General features: G+C 42.9%; 1 protein-coding gene across 1 annotated transcript in view; it reads left to right on the forward strand.

The window, feature by feature from the left end:
• Window positions 1-908: 908 nt before the first annotated feature.
• Window positions 909-12,419, forward strand: part of LOC144934892 (sorting nexin-5-like) — a gene marked incomplete at its 5' end in the record, with an annotated part of 45,989 nt that continues 34,478 nt past the window's right edge. The window contains 5 exons of the mRNA XM_078861161.1: window positions 909-1,040; window positions 2,997-3,104; window positions 4,099-4,168; window positions 8,711-8,838; window positions 10,500-10,583. Coding sequence (XP_078717287.1) covers window positions 909-1,040; window positions 2,997-3,104; window positions 4,099-4,168; window positions 8,711-8,838; window positions 10,500-10,583 — 522 coding nt within the window. The remainder of the gene's footprint in view (window positions 1,041-2,996; window positions 3,105-4,098; window positions 4,169-8,710; window positions 8,839-10,499; window positions 10,584-12,419) is intronic.

The following is a 12,419-nucleotide window of genomic DNA, read 5'->3' on the forward strand; positions in this document are numbered from 1 at the left end:
ACGGTGGCTGTGTTAGTGAATGTAACTCAGAGAGTCGAAAATAACTGGTAACATAGGTAGGTAGGAAGGGAACATCACAGCCAGTTATGACCTAAACTGGTTAATAACGTCCTTCCAATGATTGCTCAGTTTGTACCCATCTTCTCAGTTGAAATTGTGTCTGTGTTTATATATCTGGATGGCTTCATGAACAAATTTTTTTTCACCTGATGCTGATTGCTTGTGTTACGATCGAAACGTCTTAATATTGTTATTTTTTTGCTATCTACGTGGCTTTACCGAAAGACCCAAAGAATATAAACAATGAATGTTTCTGTAATTTACATGTTTTGTATTATCCATGTTTTTTGTTAACCACCCCTCCTCCCCATCACCCTGGATAATCAAGAATTGATTGCACTTTTTTGTCAACGTACATTTGAGAACCTATTAGTATCCATAATAGAGTTTTTTTTGGTTATTATTACTAGTTGAACATGTGTGCAAAATGTATCCTCAAACGAGCAATGTAGCTTTGATAACCTCGATTAGGCAAGCCCTGAACCGTGGCTAAAATTCCACTTTAAAATGACGAGGCAGTTCCAATTAAATTCAGAGGTTGATATTTTGCAAAGCAGTAATGATTTTATCTACCTCGAAGGAATGGTGGACAACCTTACAACCGTGATCCATGCAGTCTTAGCAGTGTCACCCAGATAGTCAATTGTTGTCTACTGATAGACATGTAATGATTCACCCTTTGAATGAGATAAAGGGTTCATCCTGGCAACGACGAAAAAGCTCAGAGCCGCGGCAGACCCCAGTGTGTCACTTACGAAGGTGCTTGTGCAGAAGCAACAATACAGTTCCGGTCTCGAGCGGTACCAACTCTCTGATCCCCGTTCACACGTCGCTCACTCCCATACCCACTCTCCCAGGAGAGCGACGGCGAGGATGGCGATGTCAGACAGAACGTCGCAGGACTCCCACGCTACGGCGTCACCATCGCCACGGCTTCACAGGACGGAGGCTCCACCATTTACGTCATCAAGTCGACTGCGGTGGGTGGACTTAAACCTCAATATACTCCGCCACACCAGCGAAACAGATCCACTTCATCTTCTTGGTTCTTTCGGTAAAGTCAAGTAGAAGGGAAGTAATAAAATAATAAAAATAAAACATAATATAATAATTCTCACGACGTTTCGGCCACAACGCAAGCAGCCGTCCTCAGGTGAAGACGCTGTCTCCCCGACAGATCTGGTCTTCACCTGAGGACGGCTGCTTGCGTTGTCGCCGAAACGTCGTGAGAATTGTATTTTATGATGTTTTATTTTTATTATTTTATTATTTCCCTTCTACGTGACTTTACCGAAAGAACCAAGAAGATGAATCCCTGCAGTCACAAAAGCTTTAATTCGAGATTCACTTCAATCAACAGCGAGCAGCGCGAGACTTTGAAATCCCAAGAACCACTGCATGAAGCCGATGAGCTCAAGTGAAGCGTATTATTATTATTATTTACTCCAATGTTCATCTTGAAGATTGGCGCTGTGGTTAGAGCACTTGACTCATAGCCTGGAGGTTGCGAGTGAGAATTCCAATCGAAATTAAGCCTGACTGATTATAATCATCCCACTGGGGTCAATCACGAGACTCATGACAGCGTGGCAACCAAAGGGGAGAACACTTCCAATAGAACGTCCACTGCCAAGACGGGGCAATGACATTGGCTCGTGTGCAGGTGCTCGATGGATTGTTGCTTCGCAAGAGCGTGAGAGATAGCGATGGCTTGTGAAGGCCTTCATCAGCAGTCAATAGGGCATGCCTGATGATGATTATTAGCTTGGTAAGTGAGTTCTACCATTGGAACCTCATTTGCCTTTTGGCGTCATCTGGTCCAACCCATGTGAGACTAGGCTCTAAGAAAAGCTGTCTCGGGTGTGGACCAATCAACTTCAAGGACAGTGCATATATTATCAGAGTTATGTTTTTTTTTGCATTATGGCTGCAGGTATTGTGGTCTATGCAAACATGACTCCTTGTAAAAAAAGGTGTCAGTTTTGTTGCCAGATAGAAGGGTAAAAAAACAATTATCAAGTGAGTTCTATTTTGTGGGAAGTCAACATCATTTGTCTCATGTGTATACTGATCCCCACCATGGAAATGTGGGATTCTCAAGTTTGAATCAGGTCTGCCTGATTTGCGTACTTTCTCAGGCTTGTCTTAGTACAGGGCCATACTGATGATTTTCAAGAATGTGTCAATTGGGTCTCAGGACTAAGGAAAAGCTCACTAGGGATGTTTGGCATATTTGTTGTCAAGTAATGTTCCATGTTGAATGAAATCTATTTTGAATTAAACCAAAGAAAATCTAGATATTCGAGTTTCCAGTTTTCACAGAAATGAGAATTAGCCAATCAACTTTGAGTGGCCTCAATTGGCAGGCCTCAGGCAGAGTTGGAAATTCCACATTACCATTGAAGGTATTATTTATTTTTATTGCGCAACCACAGTTGACTTCCGACAGAAATAATTTCCATTTTTAACTGGCTGAATTGCTCCTCAACTTGAATGTGAACTCACATTCACAACCTTCTGATTGAGAGAGAACTCACAACCTTCTGATTGAGAGAGAAGCGCTCTGCCACAGAATCACCTGGCCTGACATTATTGAGTGTGGTGGGGCGGTGACACAGTCGTCAGCGCACTGCGCGAAGAACCTGAGCCCCTTAGTTCACATCCCGACCACTGATGGTATCAGTGGCGAGTGAAATCTGAACAGGTCCTGCACTTGACCGACTTCTTCACCAACATGCACTGATCAGTGGGGTGGTAAGGTTTGAACAAACAATCCCCAATGATCGACACAGCATGGGGAGACCTTTCATTCAGCAGTGGGTTGACTAAGGGTTGTATATTGCTATTGCTATAGACAAGTGAATGAGCCGCACTCCGCTTGCTATATTAACTGCACCGCGCTCGTTGTGTTTGTGGTTGCGCGATTGCACCGGCAGCTGGAAAGTGGCGTTTCCCAGAGCGTGGACCGAGAGTATGAGGACTTTGAGTGGCTGCACCAGAGTCTGCATGAGCAGGAAGGAATAGCAGGCCTGTCCGGGGTCGTGGTGAGTTGCGCGCGTGCAAGGAGCGCCTATCACGGTCAACGTTTGCCAATTTTAACACGCAGACTTTCGCGACCAGTGTTATCCATAAAATGAGTTTTGGGTTAGATTTCGGGAATATACATTATGTCATGAACCCGCCACCACTCGGCAAAGTCAATGAGCCAATTAGTAAGGTTTGTTATGTAAACCAAACGAGTCAATTAGTTACTACTTCAGTACACGGGTGTGTTGGAGAGTAAACCCAGAAACATTTACAATTTGAGTACGACTTTTTGCTGGTGATTACAATCAGCTTCATCAGGCGATTTTCCAAAATTGTACATGTTGTTGGGTTTACTCTCCAACACACCCGTGTACTGAAGTAGTAACTCATTGGCACGTTCTGTTTACGTGACAAACCGAACTGATTGGCTGTGTCGGGTGGTGGCGGGTTTAACAACACATTTATATTTACGCAATCTAACCCAAATAAAACGTTATTATGAACATTTGCCAACTATGAGCTGTACAGCTGTTTGATGTGTTTTCATCATTGCAAAAAGGGATGATGTCCGATGGTCAAGGGTGATGATGGAATGGCAGCCAAAGCATGGAGCATACCTTAGCGGAGGACCACAGTGGGCATGAAGCGAAGAGATCGGCTCAATGCATTGTTGCATCGGAAGACTGAGTCCTTAATCCAGCAATGGACAGATCAAGTTTGATGATTATTATTATCATGACTGGCAATGCCTGTTGGGTAATAAACGAGGAGTGCATGCATTAACACAATGTGAGTGCTGGTAAAAGAGACCTACTGAAATTATCTGAAGAGTAGTTCTCAGTTCTGTGTCATCATCCCCTGGAGCCATTTGCGAACAGGACATGATGCTCTACTGACTTGAAGGAGTTCCAAAAAGTAATTGCTGTGCCTCGTGACACGACTGCCATAATAGCACAACGGATGTAACTGCAACGTGTGTGTGTGCGTGCGCGTGGCATGAACACTGTTCAGTTCCCTCCGCTGCCGCCCGAAGCTGGCACCCCCATCACCAGCGCAGAGGCCAAGATGAAAAAGCAACTTGGTGAGAGTTTTTGCCCACACCAACACTATGACGCCCATCAAAGACATATACAAAGATAGGCTCATGTAGCCTCAACAGTTTTGGAGCCAGTGCTGTTAGCGAGCACTTATGAAGGCTGGCACGGCACAAGGGCGGCCAACACCACGCATGGCTGCCTTACTTCTCCTTTGTGGAGGTGTTTACAAATTGCACTGGGTACTCATTTGAGACCGAGTCGACCTAGGGGAGGCTCAGGACTGGTTTAGAAAATCGACGCTGGTGTTGGCCGCTCTCCACTAAAGCCCATCAAATCACACACACACGTCAGACTACGATGATCAGTAGTGGGTGGTGGTGCTCGCCCATTGTGGGGCCCTAAGGATTTTATTGGTAAAAACTTTAATGAGAAGACATAGACAAGAGATATAGATATCATGAGAGGAGGGAAATGTAGACAAAATAGAGATGTAGTGAGATGACAGATGCAGACAAGATAGAGACGTGATCAATTATTTGGCGTTTATGTTAATGAATCTGTTTTTGTTTATTAGGATTTTAACTTGAGCTGATATTGATGCACCTATATGTTTACATCAATCCGGAGCTCAATTGAGTATACTTAGGCTTTGGATTTGTTATTTTTCTTAAACCTAGTGCCACTACCGACGAATCACATGACGTGCCACGCACAGTTGTGGGGAAGACATACCACAATCTATTTGCAAATCCAACAGGAGATGTGTCAGATGCATACACAACAGGCGATTCATATTTGAGTGAATTATTGTTATTGTTTTCCTCCTCCACACGTTCTTTCAGGTGATGGGGAATGTGTATGATTGGGCGAGATATGTTATTTTCATGCTTGTGTTACACTACAGGGGGCAAGTCAATAGGTTTTGAGTGCAGAATATTAAAAAGTAAACATAGTCGCGCACACTCATTCCATGGTTTGTAAGGGTTTTATAGGTTACTGAATGCTGTGCCTGGGCAGTATTGCAGCTGATGACACTTGGCATGCTTCCGTGCAACAATAAAACGCAAACCATACTAATGATACTATCTCTGTTTCATTACTAATGCCCATGGATGACTAAGACGTTCAAAAGAAAGTGTACCTATTAATGTGATAATACATGCCAGTGTGGCTAGCGCGTGTGGGTCTAAAGTGTAAGCACATAATTGGATGGAGGTTTTCTTACTGGAATGAATTGCCAGATTGTTAAATACACGGTTTCCAACCATCAGTGCACTTTTTTTAATGATGAGTTCGTAAAGGAGCAAAGTCGTCTTCCTCAATAGCAGTGGTGACATTTACTTTAATTTGTTATTTAAAAAACGACATAGTATTTTTACCGATTGTTGTATTTAATGCATTGCATACTATAGACATGTAGGTTTTCTCGACCAATATTATCCACAAGAGGTTTTTTTTTTTGGCGGATAGATCGCATTAATATAAATGTGTCGTTAAACCCGCCACACCCGCCACAGCAAATTAGTAAGGTTTGTCCTATAAACCAAACATGCCAATTTGTTACTAGTACAGCACACCGTTGTGTTTGAGAGTAAACCCACAACATTTACAATTCGAGTACGACGTTTCACCAGTAATTACAACTAGCACCATCAGGCGCTAGTTGTAACGGTTGTTGGCAGGTTGAATGACACATTTATCTTTACGCGATCTCGGTCAGCAGGAGAGCTACCTTTAAGGGAGTTTTGTCAATACTTAATTTAGGAGCTTTCGTGACTGCAGGAATTATTCTTTGGTTCTTTTCGGTTAAGTCACGTCTAAAAATAAAATAATAAATTAAAATAACATATTACGACGTTTCGATTGCAACAATACATTTTCCAGTACTATTTCATGTGCAGAAAAACCCCCCACATGTTACAGGGGGGATACCTCTCAAGATTTGCACACATCGTTGGATAATATATTTTACTCTCCTGCCACCTGCAGGCACTATCTCGTTCCCCCGTAAAATACATCTTATTCACACATCATCCCTCCATGTCTAGATGATCCACCAACCCTGTCTCTAGGTTGAAGTAATTTCATGACACCAAACCCTTAATGCTACAGTACGTACATTCATTTAATCTTGAAGAGCATACCTTCCTTTGTCAGCTTCTATCAACACAATGCAGATATATTTAGGCATTGAACAGATCACGGTTCATGTGTGTGTAGTGACGTCAGCCCCACAATGGCTTAGGGCTATGATATACTGTATACCACGTGGGTACAATTGAATTCAGGAGTCACCTTGCTAAAGTGTGACAGCCCTCTATAGCGGTCTCCACTACATCGGCATTCCCTACCCCATACACCCCGATACCAATCGGTATGACCGGTATAAGCCCAGAGGTATGAAGAGAGGGGATTGGTGGCTGCGAATGAGGAGACAGGGACGAGGGGAGGGAATGGGAGAGGGGGCCGCGTGGATAAGAGGGGACATCAGCAGGAGTGAAGGGAAAAGAGAGCTGTGGATGAAGGAGGGAGCTGTATATGATGGAGAAGGTGGAATAAAAGTATTGGAACTCCTTACCTGTCTCTGCTGGTTGGTGAGGAGTATCTGCTATATAAGCATTGGAGTACGACTCTTCTCTGTTAGTTGCAGAGGCTGACAGGGGCCAGTCCCTGATCAGTGCTTCTTTTGTTAAATAAGTGACGAAAATATTCATCAGCAAAGTGTTTATTTATAGATTTCAGTTTAGTTTAGTCAACTATGACCATGTTCGAATTAACATCTAACATGACAATTACTTGACTTTAAGCTTTCGTGACTGCAGGAATTCATATTCTTTGGGTCTTTCGGTAAAGTCACGTCGATAGGTTCAAAGAAAATAACCAAAAAGAAAAAAAACTACGACGTTTCCATCGCAACACAAGCGTTCGTCATCAGGAAGAAGCTAACCCCCTCTTCCTGATGACGAACGCTTGTGTTGCGATCGAAACGTCGTAGTTTTTTGTGATTTTTTGTTATTTTCTTTGAACCTATCTCCGTGACTTTACCGAAAGACCCAAAGAAAACGACAATTACTTTGACCGTCCACCAAAGACCCAAGCGTGTGACCGACTGTGGCGAGATGACATTAACGATAATTTAGTAACATTAATAGTGACTGCAGGGGGGGGGTGGCGGCGAGTGGGGTGATGCCCCTCACAGCAACATTTTATAACAAAGGCTACATGAACACTGGGGTTGAACTTCATCAAAGCACCTGAAACTCATGGCCTTCAGATTTTGTAACATAGTACTTAGTTCAATTGGAAAACCCTTTCTTGACGTAGTTTGCCGCTGTAAGTTACAATATAAATGCCGATTCCTGCCGTTAGGCAATGCTATTTGTATTGTTAGAGTTTGGCTCCGGCTCACTGAACAAATTGCCCGTGAGGTTACAAAAGCAGCTCTTGTTGCTTGTACAATAGATGGCGGCTACATGCACGTCAATACAATTGCTACACCCTCACAGCCCCCTAACCACTCGCAAACCACTGGCACAATGTAATAGAGTGCAATAAGCCGCTTATGCTGCTGGAGCATGTCATGACCGCACGTGTGTGTGGCACATTGTGGCTCGTGTGCACATGTTCACGAATAAAGCCCGAGTTCCTAGAGCATTTGAGAGCAAGACCACTTGGTTTGATACCCGCTCTAAAGGTATGTACGGATGTATGTTGAACTTCTTTCGCACCGTACATGGCTAACCACGCATAGTCAACCACGCTAACTGGTATTTGCACAACAAAATAAACCACAAAGCACAGTGTAATACCGTTAATGTGGCGATGTGGTGTGAGTGCATGTATTTGATGAAATGTACTGGGATGCACGGTTCGGTGGACTGCACAGAGATGGAGCTGACACGAAACACCCACTTGTAAGCGATGAGAATGGAGCACAGCAAATAGTATTTGTTTTCACGCACCTGGGTTTAGATTGTGCGATATTCGCCCTCGTTCTTTTGGGTTCTCAAGATTCTTCCAAAATGCACAAATACACTGAGCAGGAATTGACAAAACATCCAAAATCAGATTCCATCGAGGCTTTTCTTGTGACATTAAACAGATTGAAAATATTTTTTGTTTAGTGGATATTGAGTGTTTTTTGTCTGTTATTTTTTTTACAAGTTTTCTCCAGACACTGGTAATACCCCACATGTAATGAGGATAATTGGCATATTCCCAGTTGAATCTTGTCTGGCCAAAAAAAAACAGTGATCAATCATTAATATAACATAATTTTGTGACACCGCTGCCGTGTGCCACCTTATTTATTGACGCTTGAGTCTCGCACTGAGGCTACAGAATTGGCATCAAAGGGCATCGCAGCAAAATCCATGTTTGTATTGCACTATGTTCCCACGTCTATGCTCCCCACCTTCACCAACCCTAATATATAAGCAGCCTAATCACAATAACCCGATGACCCGCGCAGAGTGAGCAGGCCCTTATCCAGCAGTGGAATGACAACAGGGCTGTACATGTACACGTGTAACAGAACTACCGTTGGTCTCCTGTTTAATGGATGCCTGGCTGGCTCTGCGGAACAGGAGAGCTGTTCACGGCAGATGAGAAGAAGAGGGAATGCAGGGCTTTGGAGAACTACGTCCTTGCTGTGCTGTCTCATCCCATCTTGGGCCACAACCCTGCCCTGCGCAGCTTCCTGATACAGAGAGATGTAAGTGCACGGGCACTCATCAGCACTAATGCCAATAGCAACGGTTCTTAGGGTGGTGATGTGGCCTAGCGGTAGCGCGTTTGCCGCTTATTGCAGGTGTTTACGGTTCGAATCTAGCGGCCGCCCTGGTTATTACTGCGGGTGTAATAACCGAAAGGATACTACAAGCTATCTGCTTCACAGTGGATGTTAAAGATCCCTTTATGTGTTGACTTAAAGCTTTCGTGACTGCAGGAATACATATTCTTGGTTCTTTCGGTAAAGTCACGTAGATAGAAAATAAAAATAATAAAATAAAATAAGATGTAAATAATACATTGAGAAAAAAACATTTTAATTATATTTCATTATTTTTATTTTCTATCTACGTGACTTTACAGAAAGAACCAAGCATATATCCCTTCATGTGGTTCGCAAGGGGAGGCCATTGTGTGCCGGTGTCGGGGTCCAATTGGAACACTCGCAAATTACATAATTGGGACGAGACATCGCAATCATCGCCCCCTACTAGTCGGTGTCATTGCCCAGGTCACTCTTGCAAAGTGACTATCCTGGCGTCTTGAGTTCTCAGCTGATTAAACAAAATAAACTTGAACTAGACTGCAGACTCAGTCCACTGCTCGATGTAAAACCCATCACGGAGCAACACGAGCCTGTGCTTCCTCTGCTATGATGTATGGATCCGGAACGTGGATGCTGACAAAGAAAATGGAACAAAAGGCGAAAGTGCAATATGAATGGAAAGTGTACGTTTGGAATTACACTGACAGAAAAAAAAGATGACCACATGGATCACAAAGCAAATACAAATGACAGACGTGATATTGACTCAAGACAAATAATTGGGCTTTGGCAGAGACACCTATTGAGATGATCTATGAAGTCAGACTGTGTTGTCATCTCCAAGGGCCAATCCTGATGATGAGACTCAGTTATTTGATTCCTGCTGTGCTTCAAATTTTAGGCATTAGTCTTTCCTCTGGGGTAAAATTATTTTATATGCATTTTGAAAAAAAAAATCTGCTTTGTCAACGCGCATGACAATTACCCTTTCGGGTTTAGACAGTGAACGGAATAAAACTAACCTGTAAAATGTGTAATTGTTTCAATAGACCAGAATTAGCTTTCGATTTTGAAAAAAATTATAATTCTTGCACATTACCCATCCAGATGTGCCATGCTGTGTTGTGCTGTGCGGAGTCCTTGACTCATAAACGGACTAATGAGCTCTAATCCTGGTTCAGGATCAACTCAGCCCATCATTATTCTGGAATCAACAAATAAGGATCACTTTGTGGATAGCCAACAATGGTCGTCCTTAATGCTAGGTCCTGCCATATGAATGTGGAATTATCTTCCATTGGAAAAGAGCTATCAATTGAAATAAGCACAGCCCAATTACATTATGAGCACAGATTTGCTATTGAAAAATGTGGTTTGCTTCAAACTTAAAATGCAGCAGTAAAATGTGTCCAGTATTTCATATCTGCGAAGTATAAAACACCATCTGGACAGACACCTATGCTAGTTAAGTACATTGCACTTGTGAATTATATAAGCCGCCCTTCACTTAGCGGTCATATCTCTGCTGGCAGAGGGCCTCTTTCATTTTAAGGAATATTCACTTCCGCATGCACCTCTTTTGATCTTCGTTCTTTTAGTTAACGCCAAGGACAAAAACCAGGAAAGGCATTTTCAGCAAATTCTCACTGGCAATGGAAGAAATGAGAAAAGAAAACCACAAGGTAAATATGATTGACGATCAAACAAATCAATGTGTTTCTCACTTATTCTGCGTTTCGCTGTCACGCATAATGCACCGTGTGCCTCTACCATAGGACACACATGTTGTTTTCAGCTTTTATAATCAATATTGCACTGAGAATGAAGGATTTAAAGTAAATAGTTGCGTTGCTGACAATATATTCCAGCGACCAGATTATCAGGTTTAATATGTGTAGTCTATGCACAAGATATTCGTTATTTAACTTAAAATGTAGGTTTTTATAATTAAAAAAAACTAGCACTTGATTTCTGGGTTCATTACCTAATGAAACTCAAAGCAGTTTGAAACGTCGTTATACATGGCGCACTGAGATCCTTGGATGAATTGTGCATTACAAATGGCAACTAATTATTGATTCAGTCGTGAGAAGATGAGCTTCATTGGTCGGAATTTTATCGATATGGTAACACAACAGATATGTTTGTGAAGGTGACCATCTTGTTGGGTGGTGGAGGGCTAACGACGAGAATTTTGGCATTAATACTACTACGTGGCCTAAACAAAAAAAAGCAAAAATGAATTACTCCTTATTTCCTTCATAAATGAAAAGATAAGACAATAAAACTAAATTATAGTAACTTCACTGTTTTAAGGAATCTGCCGATAATTCTCAAGCAATATCCTCCCGAACAAAATATATGAGATTCAGTGGCATTTCCCACGACTTATAAAGTAATTCTGAACGCGTACCCAACCAACCTCTCTTTTTGTTTTAATACCAGGCTTGAAAGCGTCAATGATGTGCCCGCTTGTGTCAGTACGGCAGTCACGCCACCGGGTGGCAGCAGGGTAATAGCGCAGAGGGTTATTCGGAGACGTGCAACACGGTTGGTGAACATTTGCAGACTTGTTGCTCACTGGCAACGGAAAATCCGAAATAATTCTACCTGTGCGCCAATACACGGCCCACGGACGTGACCTGTGAGAGAGGCTTCTGACACCACGCACAAAACCTGCACAAACGCATTCTCTTTAGTCACCTACGTGCATTCATTCCCCGCGGTCGGGTACACCCCGCCACCGCCCACCGCCTCTTTCCAACCAATTTCAACTCAACCCCAAGATACAATGGCTTCGAAGATTAGTTTGAGCGGTGTGTAGATTCATCACTGCAATGTCGGCATGATAAAATTGATTAGCGGGAGAATTGATTCATTGCCTAATCGTGATGAACGGACAATTTAATGCGACGTGACAATTTATTCATGCTCACAGCCATCGGCCACGTGTGCGTTGCATTTTTGGCTGGCTGGTCAAGAAGATCAATTTTTTCAACTAGTTCAGAATATAACACGATACAATGTAGATGAATCGATATGGGACCGCCGCTCAAGATGCTGCTCAAATAGAGGGGGGGGGGATGTGCACGTTGCTCCGTGTAGCTATGGAAACATGGAGGGTTCTCTGTTCAGGAGGGGAGTGAGTTGAGCGGTAGGAGAATACAGGGCGGAGAGGAAAGCGAGATGGTAGGATGGTGAAGATGAGAAGAAATGCACTTCGTAGACAGACACACAGTCAGCTGTGGAGGAAAACCTTGAGCCTGAATTTGAACAGGGGAAGGATGTCAGCAGTGTATGAAACTGCCAAAGGAAGAGACTTCTAGACAGTGAAAAAAAAACAGTTTGCATCCTTGCATTCACGAAAGCTTCAAATCTAGACAGTGATTTTGCAGTCTTTGGTAGAATGCAGATAAACAGAGCACGTCTTTGAATAACGATCTGCAGGTAATGCATAGGCCTGGACAGTATTCAAGCGCAGCCATTAAGAATTTAAACAATCTTGCAAGAAGACGAAT

The sequence above is a fragment of the Lampetra fluviatilis genome, chromosome 11, assembly GCF_964198595.1.
Source record: "Lampetra fluviatilis chromosome 11, kcLamFluv1.1, whole genome shotgun sequence".
Lineage (NCBI taxonomy): Eukaryota > Metazoa > Chordata > Hyperoartia > Petromyzontiformes > Petromyzontidae > Lampetra > Lampetra fluviatilis.